This window comes from Dama dama, chromosome 20 (genome assembly GCF_033118175.1).
Source record: "Dama dama isolate Ldn47 chromosome 20, ASM3311817v1, whole genome shotgun sequence".
Taxonomy (NCBI): Eukaryota; Metazoa; Chordata; class Mammalia; order Artiodactyla; family Cervidae; genus Dama; species Dama dama.
The window spans coordinates 103,387,586-103,403,037 of NC_083700.1; the positions used below are offsets into that span (position 1 = coordinate 103,387,586).

At 41.2% G+C, this 15,452-nt stretch overlaps 1 protein-coding gene across 10 annotated transcripts in view; it reads right to left on the reverse strand.

The window, feature by feature from the left end:
• Nucleotides 1-15,452, reverse strand: part of MACF1 (microtubule actin crosslinking factor 1) — a 333,835-nt gene that overhangs the window by 124,285 nt on the left and 194,098 nt on the right. For all 10 annotated transcript variants that reach the window (XM_061122317.1, XM_061122312.1, XM_061122316.1 and 7 more), the window contains 10 exons: nucleotides 12,832-13,010; nucleotides 12,012-12,150; nucleotides 11,165-11,358; nucleotides 10,017-10,179; nucleotides 9,163-9,246; nucleotides 6,316-6,423; nucleotides 6,037-6,135; nucleotides 4,494-4,646; nucleotides 4,096-4,184; nucleotides 1,780-1,915 (listed from right to left, as the gene is read on the reverse strand). In XM_061122317.1, coding sequence (XP_060978300.1) covers nucleotides 1,780-1,915; nucleotides 4,096-4,184; nucleotides 4,494-4,646; nucleotides 6,037-6,135; nucleotides 6,316-6,423; nucleotides 9,163-9,246; nucleotides 10,017-10,179; nucleotides 11,165-11,358; nucleotides 12,012-12,150; nucleotides 12,832-13,010 — 1,344 coding nt within the window. The remainder of the gene's footprint in view (nucleotides 1-1,779; nucleotides 1,916-4,095; nucleotides 4,185-4,493; nucleotides 4,647-6,036; nucleotides 6,136-6,315; nucleotides 6,424-9,162; nucleotides 9,247-10,016; nucleotides 10,180-11,164; nucleotides 11,359-12,011; nucleotides 12,151-12,831; nucleotides 13,011-15,452) is intronic.

Genomic DNA, 15,452 nt, shown 5'->3' on the forward strand with positions numbered 1-15,452 from the left:
GTTTAACTTGCATAAGGTAAACGTATGTTATGTGAATCTACCAGCTATCTTGTCTGTAGGGACTGAAGGGAAAATCCCACTGTGGTATGTGACTTTGAAATATATGAAAAATTCTATTTACATAATTCATATAAAGACTATTCAGAAGCAGACAATATGACAAAGAGAGATTCTTTGAGAGATGTCTAATTTCTTCTGTGAGTTCATGGACTCTCAGACATGCTTGTATTGAAAAAACACACAGAGTCTAGCCAAAGAGAAAAGACTGTTCCTTCTAACACCCTCATAATTGGAGGACAGGCAAGAATCACTGAGCTGGGAAATGATCCAGAGAAATTCATTTCGGCCCCACCAAACACAAGCATTCTGACCTACACAAGCAGAAGATGATAGAGGGAGAAGAGGAAAGAAAACATAAAAGGCTCTACTTACCAGAGTTGCAGGGTGTGCCTTGGGCAGATAAGAGAGAGAGCCTTATGGAGCAGCTCAGCCGTATCGCACACACAGTGTAAGCTTGGTGTTAGCGTCCAGCATGCGACTGTTTGTTTTTTGCAAAAAAGAACCCCAAACAGGTCGTCCTCTTTTCCCTTTGTGCATTTGTGCTTAAACTCCAAAGGGTTAGTTAAACTTGTAAGCAAGGATGTCAGTTAATCAGAACAATACTTCACATGAAACACACGAACGGTAACAGGGGGACACATCATGCTCAATGTAGTGGTGCTCAGCAGCTTGACTTTCTTTCTTTCTTTCTCCCCTTTTTTAACCTTTCAAAATGAGAACTGGATGTTCTCAGCAAGCGATTTTGTTAAAACTCTTCATGTACTCCCGTATATGGTGAAGCAATAAGCCATTAGAAGTGGGTTACCTCACAAACAGAGAGCTAGACCAGCACGTTCATTTTGGAAATCTGCTCTCAAATAAATCACAGCCGGTTCTACAATGTGGCCTTTACAACTCCAGCTCCTGCTATACAAATTTCAGGATCAGAGTCAAAGCATATTTTGTCTAAATATCATTTTGAGCATTATCTAGACCAAATCTGATTGCCACAGGAGCTTAAATTGCCTCACAGAATTTGGCCATTGCTTCACAACATAGGAAATAAGCAGGCAAACACACATATATATCCTAGAGACACATGTATATAATATGGTAAGTTTACATATACACACAAGTATCCAGGAAGAACTGAGGACAACCAGCAGGAACGTAACAACTTCCATGTGGTCCAGGCAATGAACACGGTGGTAACTGGTAAAGATGTCACATGATGGGGTGACTATGGATAAGGGGAACCAGCGTCTCAGTCAGCGCAGCTAATCCACCAGTTTGTTTTGGAAATTGACATTTCTCATTTATTTAGCAGATAGGAAAAAAAAGTATGGGGGGGAAGAGGTCCACAGCCTTTACTTCCCAATATTCAGAACTCCCTGCTGTCTTTTGAGTGACAATGCCACAGAGTAACCATGTTGCCTTCTGATCAGATACAACACAAAATTCAGGTTCTCCTTGACTGTGGTCTGCCACAAAATGCAAGATGACACAATGGTGAAGCAGGTCTAAAGGATTAGCCATGTGCACCGTCTAGTGATTCTGACTGACCAACACATCGTGGAACCCCAGTAAAGAAACACGAGACAAATGGCTGCTATGGTGAGGTTAAAAATTAAGTCACACTGGTCATGGAAAGCTAGTGATCATGACTCTCAATCAGCAAAGCTTCAGTCATACTGTTCCCAAGGTACCTTTCCAACACCTGGGGAGAAAAAGTCAGAGTACCTTTTGTTCTGTCTGCTGGGCCAGCTGGCTCTGGAGTTGCTGAAGCTGGTTTGCTGAACCTTCACAAAGGCCATGGTAAGTCTTACTGAGGGCATTCAATTGCTCAGATATCTGTTCTTTCTCTTTTTCTGAGAGCCTAGAAGATGAAGCATTAAAGCTCTTTTAGAGAAAGACCTTTTCCCCCAATTCTCCTCTATTATTTCAAAATGACGTCTCCACCTTGGATAGTATTCTCCTTTGTCACTGTTTATGATGGATCATCTGGTCAGTCTCCCATACTCACTGAACACTTTGGCATCTAGCTCATAGTTTTCCTGTCTGTCTTAGACTGAGTCATGACTCTTGCTGATGTCAATGCTCATGCCACCAATTATCTAACACTCTACACCTATAGTCCAGCGAACTTCCCAATCCAAGTGGCCTCCAGGCCACTTCAGCCTCATCCAAACTTGGAAGCTGCCATCCTCTAAAATTATTCCACTTCTGACATTTTAAACTTCAAGAATCTACTATCTGATTATCACTTCTGATTATAATCCTACCTGGCTTTCTTTCTTTACTCTTATATCTCTTCTCTTTTAAAAATGAAATATCTTGAAGAGACAAAAGAGAAGAACACAACAAATTCATTTATTCATTACCTAACTATCCAACTTTCCAAAACTTTAGTATTTTACCAGATTTTCTTCAGATCCTTTTCTTGAATCTGGTGAATTCTGCAAGTTCCTTTTCTCATTCTATCAATACATTGTGTTTCTGAGACTGAATCTTATGATTCATCTTAAAACTACCTGTCGACTTACTGAGATTTCCCAAACCTTCTTTGACCTCTCCATTTCTCTTAATCCATCTATTATCTTTAGCTTCTTCTCATTAAAGCCCAGATACACAGTCTACCTTCTCGATCAATCCCTCACTGTTATCGTTGTACTCTCTCCTAACAAGACTCCAGCCCCAGATCAATCAAACCCTTCGACTTCCCTGATCCCACACGCAGACCAAGTCTATCTAGTGGGGGGATTCCAAAATCATGTAGAAGTCCTCCTGGTCCAACCACTACCAGACTTCAATGCTTCCTGACAATCCTCTTGGCGCCCACTCTAACTTTTAGCAACAACCTCTTTACCTATTTCAAAGAGAAAATACAGACCACTGGGCACAGTGGTAAAAGTAAAGTCTTAATTTCTGACTTTACTTCTGGCATATTTACCTGTATCTCTATACCTTCCCTGGAGAAGGCAATGGCAACCCACTCCAGTACTCTTGCCTGGAAAACCCCATGGACGGAGGAGCCTGGTAGGCTGCAGTCCATGGGGTCACTAGGAGTCGGACACAACTAAGTGACTTCACTTTCGCTTTTCCCTTTCATGAATTGGAGAAGGAAATGGCAACCCACTCCAGTGTTCTTGCCTGGAGAATTCCAAGGACGGGGGAGCCTCGTAGGCTACAGTCCATGGGGCCGCACAGAGTCGGACACGACTGAGCGACGACACACACACCTTTACTTGACTTTTGACCATTTCCTTCTTTTTGGAATTCTGTTCTCCCTTGGCTCTGAGGTTTCACTCATAATTTCCTCTTACTCCTCTAAGGCTCCTTCATAGGCTGAGAAGCCCTTGAACCCTTGTAAGATAATCCAGTCATGGTTTTTACTATGCTAATCTCTATCACTTCAAATTTCTCTCATAAATTCTAAATTTACACATATAGCTGCCACTGGACAACTTTAGTGGAACCCCTTGAGGCATAAATAATGCATCAGGGACTTCCAAATATATACTAGAGGTTTATCCTCTGATGTCCTGTGGGCTCTTCAGATTCAAAATATCTGAAACTAAAGTGGCCTTCTTACCCCTCAAGCCACACCCTCTCCTGTATTTCCTATCTTGTTGAGCGGCATCACCAAATGTCCAGTGGTCTAAGCCAGAAACCTGGGAGTTACATCTGATCATTTTTATTTGTCACAAAGCCCTGTAAGTTCATCATCCTTAATATCTTTTGAATCTTTGTCTCCTCTCCACCTCATCATTTCTTGCCTAAATTGTCAGAACAGCCTCTTAACTGGTCTCTGAGGCCTCTACTCTTGTCTCATGTCTATCTATTCTCTATGAAACTGTTTTAGAAATCTTTATGAACAGCCTGATCAGGTTCACAAGCCCTCCTCATAGCTGACACGTAAAATGCAAATTCAGCATGAATTATCATCTAACTCCTGCCACCTTGAATTCTCCAGCCTGAGTTCTCATCATGACCCTGAGTTTGAGTCAGTAAGATCCAGTCCTCTAGATGTGCCACAGTATCTCATTTATGACTCACTTATGACCGTGCTTGGCCAAGAAGATCTGCGAAGTTTTAATGGCCTCAGAGACTTGCTCCCTCTTGGTTGTCAGCTCCTCTGTCAGAACCTATGTAGTAGAAGAAAAGAGAAAACTTCAGAGCCCAAGAAACTGAAGAATCAAAAGTCATTTGAAATAAAATAAAATCCTAGGGAAAAAACCTAGCTTAGCTAAGATTTTCAATACCACTATCTAGAGTGATTTAGAAAGCAGAAACACAAATAAGATGACTACTTCAGTTTCTTTAAGTCCTGGAAGCTAACATTTACTGAGATAATAATCATTCCTGGGTGGCCCATATGTGCCTTATATTATCCCACCTAATGAGTAATCTCATATTAAGCTACCCAGGAAGTGATAGAGGGAACTTCCACTCACCTGTTGTTCTAAGATAGCCTTTTCAATGTCTGTTGATTCTTTGGTCTGGGGTGAGGTAGCTTTGCTTTGTGTATTCTTTGCTAGGGTAGATACCCAGCCCAAAAGTTCTTTAACCTTCTCCACATGCTCCTGTTTTTCCTCCTCTACCACTTTCTAGAAGAGGAAATAGAAAATCAGTATCTTGGTCAATGTCTTACTAGACAGGCCTGATTCAGAGTTCCTAAAATAAAGATATTAAAGTTACCTCAATCAGTACCTCTAATAACCCCAAGTTAAACATAATTTACCCTACCCACAGCATTGTTCACCAGTGCCTATGTGATGCTAATAGCTAAGTTCATTATACCTAGGTTGGCTCTTTTCTTAGAAAAGCATGCTATTTTCCTATGGGATGTGCAGTCAATAGTTATTTACTAATTTTAAGAAGCCCTTCACATATAGCATCTTATTTTCATAATTCTTAGATTTTCAAGTGAACAGATGGACATCTACAGAGATTAAATGAAGTATGTACTGACATAAAGGAAATCTTTGGCCAATTTATGTAGGCAAAAGTTGGTACAGGTTAATGTTTCCAAGAGCATTTCTTTTGTTAAGAGTTGTTGAATACGTGGAAGCTTATTTTGCAAAAACACAGATTTTTTAATTACAGAAAGACTGCAAACTCATTACAACAAATTCAAATAATCTGAAATGCATAATATATGTCCCTTTAACCTAATTTCCCCAGGAATTTGGTACAGATATTTCTAAACTTGTTTTTATACTCATTTTGTTCCTCCGTGGTACACACTCTTGTTTTTCCTGAAATCGTAATTATACATAGAATTCAAACTTGTTTTTTTCTTCAAATAATGTACTATAAGTATCTTTCTATGTCAGTTCATTTAAATCTACTTCATTATTTTTGACAGTTTCATAGCATTCTACCATATGGAATTTGGATATCTCCAATATTTCCCTTTAACAAATTATGCTTTATTAAGGATTTCTCTTCACAGCTCTTTCTTACACTAGTCCTCACTAGTCCTCACTAGTCTTCACTAGTCCTCATTATTCACTACAAGGTTGTCGTGTGCCTTAGAGAGAAAATATGCTTTAATAAGATTCGTTCAGGTGTGCGCTATGCTGCTCTTAGATATGAGTTCAGTGTTAGTGAATCAGCAAGATTTATTAAGTAAAGTCCTGGAGAAGGGCACAACAACCCACTCCAGTATTCTTGCCTGGAGAATCCCATGGACAGAGGAGCCTGGTGGACTACAGTCCATGGGGTCGAAGTCAGACACGACTGAAGCGACTTAGCACACAGGCATTAGGTAAAGTGCTTTTTAAAAAAACACACGTAAAACCAGGTTGTATGTTATCCATCGACCAAAAGTTGGCAGGCACCTAACCCTGTGTTCCCGTGGGTACAAGAATTCTCTAATTTGCTGTTGCAGTGCACACAGCAACTTCGTGGAGCTCAAGTACTGTGAACAATGGACATCAGCTATGTGTGCATTTTAAATCTTGGCAGATGAGGCACAGGACTTGCTGGACTCACCTCCTCCTCCTCCAGCCGCCGGAGCGCATCACTGATGTATTTTACATGCTGAGTTGTTAAGGTCACCAATGCTGTGTAGCGAGTCCTCAAGTCCATGAACTATGATTAAAAAAAAACAATTTAGATAAGTTATCTGCCAGAAAAGTCAATTTAAATAGTTGACAATAAGAGGAAGTTTTCATGAAGTCACCGCTCAACAGTAATCAAATCATAAGGCCCCGAAGAGTGACTCCTTCCTTGAGGACAGTATACACATCCTTGCCCACCCCCTCCTTTCACCTCTTGCGTGATGGCATCTGAAGAGGAGAGCATGCGACGGCGCTTGCCCGGGGATTTCTGCTGAGATTCCACAAAGGCCTTGTATGTCATCAGCTGTAATTCATAGTCCTGGGGAGGAAGACACGGAACTGCATTTACACCAGGCTTAGGGCTCACACGTATCATGCAGTAGCATGGCAGCATTCCCATGGTGATGATCCTTTAGCATTTGGATGATCCTTTAGAACAGAGGTTAGCAAAGTTTCTGAAAAGGCCATACCATCTACTTACTTCTGCCACTGCAAGTGAAAGCAGCCACAGACAGTAACTAAAGGAAAGAATGTGGCTGGGTATGATAAAACATAACTTAGAGACACTGCAAGCTGAAGTTCATATACTTTTCCTGTGTTGTGAGGTATTTTTATTATTTTTAATACCCTTTTCCCATGGGCCATATAAAATAGGTGGGCAAGCTGGAGTTAGCCTGTGGATCAGGTCTGCTGACTCCTGAGTTGGCAATTTGTTGAATGCTGACCATATCCTTAATCTCACACACAGGGTGACTGAGGCCCAGAGACAGGAAGTGAGTCTCCCTAATTAACTCAGTAGGTGAGCAACACCGTCAGGACTGGAATCAGTCTTCCATCCATCCCTAAACTAATGCTCTTCTCGTGTCGCCGTGCTATCCTATCACTTCCTCTGCAATCTTTAGAGTGCTGCCCTGGTTCAGGCCCTCTTCATGGATCACATGATGCTGCCACAGCCTCCTGTTCTCCTTCTTAGACTCTCACCTCTGCCATGCTACTGGAATAACTTTTCTAAAGTCAAAAAGATAACCACTTCATTTCCCTGTTTGAAAGTTTTCAATGACTTAGAGCAGATCTCCTCAAATATCAACATTCACCTGGGGGTCTTGTTAAAATGCAGCTTATGCATTTCTGAGTAGTTCCCAAGTGATGCCAATGCTCCTGGCTCAAAGACCACATTTTGAGGAGCAAGAATAGACGGTAAAGACAAAGGAACTGAACAAGGCCTTTCATGGGTTGACCCCAATCTCCTCTCTGTTTTCACAGTCACTGTTTCTCATGTATGATACAATTTCTAGCTATACCAGGATAGCTAGAATTTGCTCTTTCCTTATATAATCATTGTATTTTATCCCTCTGTGCCTTTAATTATGAAGTTCCTTTCGCCTGGAATGTCTTGCTTTCTGTTGTCAATTTTGAAAATTCTAGGCAGGAGAAAAATACTGACTGAGTGCTTAAGCAGTCTACTGAAAAAAAAAAAAAAAATGGCTTCACCAGGGGCTCAGCAGCAAAGAATCTGCCTGCAATGCAGAAGCTACAGGAGACACAGGTTCAGGAAGATCCCCTGGAGAAGTCATGGCAACCCACTCCAATATTCTTGCCTGGAGAATCCCATGGACAGAGGAGCCTGGTGGGCTACAGTCCATGGGGTCACAAAGAGTCGGACACAACTGAATTGACTTAGCACAGTAGTATTAACAACCAAATACTAATAAAAATAAAAGCATGTGCTACCATTTACTGAACGTATTTTAATTTTGAGGCATTGTCCTATGTATAAATTATCCCATTTAATCTTTGCAATCACTCAGTGAGGTAGCTACTATTCAAAATTTTGGAGACATAGCAACAGAAACTCTAAGGGGTAAATGTTTGCTCAAAGTCTGAAGCCTGGAAAATGGCAAAGCTAGGATTTGAATTCAATTCTTTGTGATACCATGTCTCCTGTTATTAACTAAAGAAATGTATTCATTAAAAAACTATTTGCTGAGCACCTGCTACGCGCTTGTCATTGTTCTGAGTGCTACACACATAATGGGGAACAAGCCAGAAAAAACTTCCCTCCCCTGGAACTTTCATTCTAGTGGGAAGGCATGTGATAAACAAATCAATATAGAAGAATCTCAGGCCAGTTTTCTTTAAAGACCTTATCAAAGAAATAGGGAGTAGGGAGCCAGATCTTGCATAGCCTGATAAACTATAAAAGAATTTAGAATTTCAGTATGAGTATGACAAGAAGTCATGAGACAGTACCGAGCAGGAGAGGGACAGGATCTCATCTATCATGTTTCCGCTATGGCAAGGTACACATTTCCCTCACATTTTGGTATCGCTAAAATTGGAAAATGTCTCACTTGGCATTTGCATAATTGGTGGAGTTTCCCCCTTTCAGGCAGTACGTAAAGTAACGTGGCTCATAATCAACAGTGTCTGAGGTTCCGTGACATGTGGTATGTTCTTACAAAGTGAGTCTGGCTACTGTGTGGGAAAAGAGCCTGAGCGGGCAAGAGCAGAAGTGAGAGAGCAGCGCAGAGCGCTGACGCAGCTCCAGAAGGTTCTTCACTGAGACGTGAACCTGGGAGAGGGGGGTGGGAGGGGCGGTGAGGGGTAGTCAGATCTGGGAAACACGGCAAGACAGATCCGACTAGTTCCCAGACTGCTATTAGACATAAAGTTTAAGGTGAAGAGAAGAGTGAAGAATGACTCTTTGGGCTTTTTTTGCCTCAGCAGTAAGGAAAATGAGGACACTATTTCCTGAGATATGCAAGACAGTGAGAAGCGTGTTGAGAAGAAAACCCAAACATTCTGTTTTTCACATGGCAAGTTTGAGAGGCCTGTCATTCATCCATTCAGGAGTCAAATGGAGACTCCTTGAAACTCATTTCTTGTCTGGTACCTCTCTGAGCATCCCCAAATATGTGCCATGACAAACACACACCTGCATTAACTTAAAGATGGAGCAGAAGAGATCTGCTTGCTTGTCCAAAAACAAAACCTCCAGTGACACACAGATCTTCAAGCTAGAGACTATTTATGTTATTTTTAGGACTGGCAGCATTACCTTTACAGTGGTGGAGTATTGCTGGGAAAATTTTTGACACTGGTCCAGTTTTGTCTGATTTCTCTCAATTTCTGCAAACAGCTCCTAGGAACCAAAACATCACAACATTTTATAATTGTCATTATCATCACTGAAACAGGTGAGCATTTATTATGTTCTAATGCAGTGGTTTTCAAACCTTAGCTGTGTCCGAATCACCTAGAACACTGGATAAATTATAGATTGCTAGGTCCCACTTCCAGAGTGTCTGACTCGATAGATTTGGGTTTGAGTCTGAGAACTCTCATTTCTAACATGTTCCCAAGTGATGCTGAAGCTGCTACTTTGGCTGTCAACACTTTGAAAATCACTGTTCTAAGTAATTTACATGTATCATTTCATTTAATCCTAACTACAAAAACCTTAAGAGGGTAGTTGAACAAATAATGGACTATATGCATTTTACTGCTGAGGGAAGCAGAATACTAAGAGATTGAGCAACTGGTTCAAGTACTCATAATAAGTAAGGGAGCCAAAAAAAAAAAAAATCCCTCAAAATACCTACTTATAAAAACAGTTTTGAATGAAATAATTTTCTTCAACTTACAGCTTCCCTGGGATTTCATTTCCTATATTCTAATCCTAGCAAAACAAGATGCAACATTGACCCTCTAGTGCTTTCAATATATACTCACAGGAACTCAGGATTGGAAGGGGCCTTCCAATCTTGGAAGACCCTAATGCAAAACCAGTATCTAGTGACCATTCTGCTTGAACCCTTTTCAGAAGAGGCTCAGAATGTCTTGATATCAGGGGGGAAGTCAACTGCTAATTGCTTCCCCCTGTGACTTCCACTGGGCCATGGCCACACCCACCGTCTGCTGGCTGAGCTGCTCGGAGAGTACTCTGCTGTCCTCAGCCTGGCCTGGCTTCATCATTTCCTGCTGGGCAGTGGTTTCCTCAATCCATTTGATGAGAGTTCCATGGCAGGCTCGGTAATCTCCCAGGACTTCCTGGATACTTTCTAGCTCAGATTGGCTGCAGAAGCAAAGGGAAATTGCTATCAGATATCTTGGTCTAAATACAACTAAGTAAACAAGGCAATTCCCTCTTTAGCCCAGCCATGCCTCGTGCTGAGCTTGACCACGAGGAATACATCTTTATTTTGAGGGAAGAGCAATGCAGCACTGAGAGCCATGCATACTCCAGTACTCTGTGGGGAGAAGGGAGCAGAAACCAGGCGTGCCCTGCGGACCTGCAAACTGCTTTGAAGCCTGGCATCCCGTGATAATCCTTGTCAATTTTTTCACCTACGTTGCCAAGGATTACTGGGGTTGCCAATAAGGTAGTACTGCCTGCACACTTTGGTCTCCTGGCGGTAGAGGACCTGTCAGCGTACACAGCCATGACTTATGACTCACTGGTTTCTTGGGGAGAAAAGTAGGGGTAGAGTGGGTGAAAAAAGAGTAATTACTCTTAATTCCAGTAACAGCTTCTTATACCACTTTTGTTGGTCTAACAAGCTTTGGGATAATAATTCATTTATAGAGAATTAATCCAAACTTACATGAATCTCTATCACCCCTCTCCCTATATATTTTCCTAACTAATCTGGTCTCAGATAGGTGGTTTTCTGTCTTTCCTATTCAAATCAGTCATCAAAAGCAGAACCTCAAGTAACAGATAAAAACACTAAATTAGCAAACGAAAAGGAAGCAAGAAATTCTGCAAAGCCCCACTATGAGTAATGACTCATATTAAGTACCAAAGCTAGGGAATTCTCTGGTGGTCCAGCGGTTAAGGCTCCGTGCTACCACTGCAGGGATGCAGGCGTTCCCTGGTCAGTGAGTGTATGCTTATTTAAAGGAGTCAGGATGGGTTAGAAATTAAGTGACAGTATACATTCTGGACAACATTCTGACCAATCTCTGCCTTTAAATAAGCATACACAGAAATAACTGTATTTTCATTTAAAACCTAGTTTCTGAACCCTAGAGAAGACAAGGGTGGGGCTGTCACTCACCGGGTCTCGAGCTGGGCAATGACCCGGTGCCAACGGTCCTGTAGCTGGGAGCCTTTTTCCTGACAGCGCTCCAGATCCAGGTTCCGCTCTGGGGTCAGACGGCTCAGCTGCTCTGCCACCACCTTGGCCTTGCCAATTTCCTCATCCAGGACTGAAAACACTGAATTCTTGTCCTTCGCATCACTAAGCCAGTGCTATAAAAGCACAAGCAGAGCAACAGGTTAAATATATTCCATGCTAAAAAGGACTCAGACTAAAGAACAAAACAAGTTCATTGTCTACAGCTGGCTCCATGTTACATCTGTGATTCAGAACCAGACTCTGCAGTGTTTGTGCCAGAAATGCCTCCATAGTCCTGAGGCACACTAGGCAGACAGTGGAGAAAACTGCAAGAACCAGTGTTTGAAACCTGACTCCACCACTTATAAGCTATGAGACCATGACAAGCCACTTAGCCAATCTGAATCTTGGTATTCTATCTGTACACAGAGGTAAAATTCCCTCCTCTAGCCACCTCACAGAGTTGCTTGTGAGCATCAAAGGAGGTAAGAGCTAAGTGATTTACAAACTTACAACATAACCATTGATTGTATCCAATTAAACTATGACTTTACTGGGGAGAAAAGGGAAAAAATAAATAGAAAAGCATTGTCCTTTATCTCCCTTTTGTAGTTAGATATATGTCTCAATCCTCTCTTCTTTGGACCCACATAAAAAGACATTAAATATAATATTCTGCCTAATTTGAATGCAAACTTTAATCAGTGGCATGCCATCCAAAACTGCATTTCTCTGCTAACCCCAAGCAATGAGCATGTTGTCAAACTAGGAACTAGGAGAAACCAACCCGTAATGTAGACCGATGGGACTCCAGAGCTGAGAGATCTGCTGGCACTGCTTCTTCTTGACTCAGCTTGATTTCATAACCTTTGACTAAGAGTTCGGCATCCTGGATGCTACGCACTATAACATCAATTGTCTTCAGCCTGTGAGGATAAAATCACTTCCATTAATACATGCATTTTAAGAGCTGGGCTTCGGACCTGGAGCACTACCAAGAGATTCACCAATGTAACTGTCAAAATCAACTTCATCATTACTAAATGATGACAGGGTTTCATAAAAACAAGCATAATATATGTACTGCCAATTTAAGTCAATTAAAATATAGTTTGGGGGACACTAGGACACACAACACATGCGTACACATGGTGGAGGTCTCACAAGAAAATAGGCTTGAGGACAGAAACCCACTCAAAACCATGAAGACTCTAAGATCTCCTCAAGGTCATAGGCAGGGATGTGTGGGTAGAGGGAAGACCCTCAAAGCCTAATACTCAGTTGAGATAAAAATTTTTCTTTCTTTAGTGTCCCTTTCTCTGTTTTAAAAAGAAGTATCTAATCAAAGAGAAATGAGATTCGAAATAGTCATAAAACTGCAAATCAACTCCCCTTCTCCCCTTCTGTATTCCCAGCATTTGATCATTGCAGCCCACATGAACTCACTCCATGTTATTTTGAACTAAAGCCAAGGTCTCTTTTTATGAGTACAAGCTCTTCAAGACCTGCAATCTCCCTGAATTGTTCATGAAACATTCCAGGTACATTTTTTCCCCCCATCTGAATGGCAAACATTGCCCTCTTGACCCAAATTCTCACTCACTCACTTGTTTAAATAGACAGTGGAGAGACCATACACATGGTCCATTTTTTCCACCAGCAGATTGAGTTCTGAGCGCAGAGTTGGGACACTGGAACCAGATGGGGACTGATGGAGAAAGCTGTTGCATTTCACGGAAACAGCATCCAAGTCTGCCCTCAATTGCTGCAGATCCTCTTGGGTGTGCTATCAGGAACAAGACATACAACAAACACAGAGACAGAATTAAACCAAGAAGTTAGCAAGAAGTCCTAGTTCAGAACAGCAAAATATCAGAAACAGACCAAATGTCATATATAGAAGAATGATGGAATAAACCAGGCAACAGCAATGAAGGCAGAGCAGGGCAAAGAATACAAACACATAAATTCTGAACACAGAATTGACTACAGACATACCTTCAGTATAAAGACAAAAAGAATTACATTAAACTCTAGATAGTAGGTTTGCTTTTTGTAATACTATGAGTTAGCAGTACTGAAACTATTATCTGTACATGTTAGAATTGAGCAATAAATAAATTTACACTATGGATAATGTAAAGGAGGTTTTTCAGTCTGGGGGAAGGGAGTTACAAATATGGAAGCAAAGAGAGGTTAGAATAAGCCCTGAGGTATTGGGTTGGAGCAGGATGGAGAGAGATATATACAAATATTTGTGGTCACATGTATGCTCTATCTGCTGAGCAGGCCTAGAGTAGATATCCCAATAGAAATGAGCACAGTCAGCACCCAATCTAGGTTCCTAAATAAAGGAACCTAAAGAAAGCAAGACTCCTTGGAGAGACACTGATCCTAGGGTTGGGGCTGGTAAAAGCAAGAGGAAGCAGGAATTGCTGAGGTGGGAGGTGCTCCAGAAAGGGCAATCATGGGTGCTCCCTGGTGGTCTGGTCGTTAGGACTCTGCACGTCCACTGCAGGGAGCACAGATTAAATCCCTGGTCAGGGAACTAAGATCCTTCAAGCCACAGGGTGAAGTAAAAAAAACAAAACCAAAAAAAGGCGCTTATTAGGTCAACTAAAGAAATTTCAGTTACGGTCTTAGTAACAGTAATATATTCAAGATCAATGTTCATTTCCTGATTTTAATCACTGTCCCGTGGTTATGCAGGAGACTATCCTTGTTTGTCGAAGTACATAGGGGTAAAGGAGCACTATGTCTGGAAGTTACTCTCCAAAAAAATATTATTATTATTTGTGTACATATGTAGAAGAAAATGATGAAGCAAATATAGACAAATGGTAACATTTTTGGAATCCAGGTGAAGGCTATATGAGAATAAAAACTTTTCTATATCTGAAACTATTTCAAAATAATTTTTCTTTAAAAAAAGAAAAGTCCTTTAGAAGAGCTCAATATTAACCTGAATTTCTTTGAATGCTCTCTTTTGCAGGGACAAACAGATTTTGAATGACTGTAGAAAAGTTAAAAAAAGAAAAAAAATTTAATATGAGAATTACAGGTTTATTTGACATGCCTCTTTTCATACTGCTTATGGGGTTCTAGAGGCAAGAATACTAGAGTGGTTTTCTACCGGCAGAAAGCGAAGAAGAACTAAAGAGCCTCTTGATGGAGTTGAAAGAGGAGAGTGAAAAAGCTGGCTTAAAATTCAACATTCAAAAAACAAAGATCATGGTATCCGGTCCCATCACTTCCTGGCAAATAGATGGGGAAAAAGTGGAAACAGTGGCAGATTTTATTTTCTTGGGCTTCAGAATCACTGTGGACGGTGACTGCAGTCATGAAATTAAAAGAACTTGCTCCTTGGAAGGAAAACTATAAGAAACCTAGACAGCATATTAAAAAGCAGAGACATCAATTTGCTGACAAAGATCCATATAGTCAAAGCTATAGCTTTTCTGGTAGTCATGTACAGATGTGAGAGTTGGACCATAAAGGAGGTTGAGAGCCAAAGAATTGATGCTTTCAAACTGTGCTGCTAGAGAAGACTAGAGAATCCCTTGGATAGAAAGGAGATCAAACCAATCAATCCTAGAGGAAATCAACCCTGAATATTCATTGGTAGGACTGAAGCTCCAACACTTTGACCACCTGATGTAAAGAACCGACTCACTGAAAAAGACCCTGACACTGGGAAAGACTGAAGGGAGAAGGAGAAGTGGCAGCAGCAGATGAGATGGTTGGACGGCATCATCAACACAACGGACATGAGTCTAAGCAAATTCCAGGGGACAGTGAAGGACAGGGAAGCCTGGCTTGCTGCAGTCCACAGGGTTGCAAAGAGTTGGAGACTGAACAGCAATGAACAATGAATGACATGCCTCACACAGCCTCAGATCCTTTATGAGCAAAGAAAATTAAACTAGGTTCTCATTCTTCTCTTAAGGCTTAGGAATTACTGAGACAGCTGAGAAAACTCACTCCTCCTCATTAGGCATTCCTTTCCATTTCCTTTAAGCCCCTAGATCAAATCTAATATTCTTCACAGAACTCTCTTGTCATACCCCAAGTAGGAATGTTCCAGCAACACTCTACATTCATACAGCAATGTTTGCTTGGAAATCTGGAGGTACACTAGGTATTCTCTAATGACATCTCTTATACTGAAATCTCTAACCGTGACTTTAACCTTTTGCTCTTCTTTACACTATAAGCCAAAAGCAAGGAC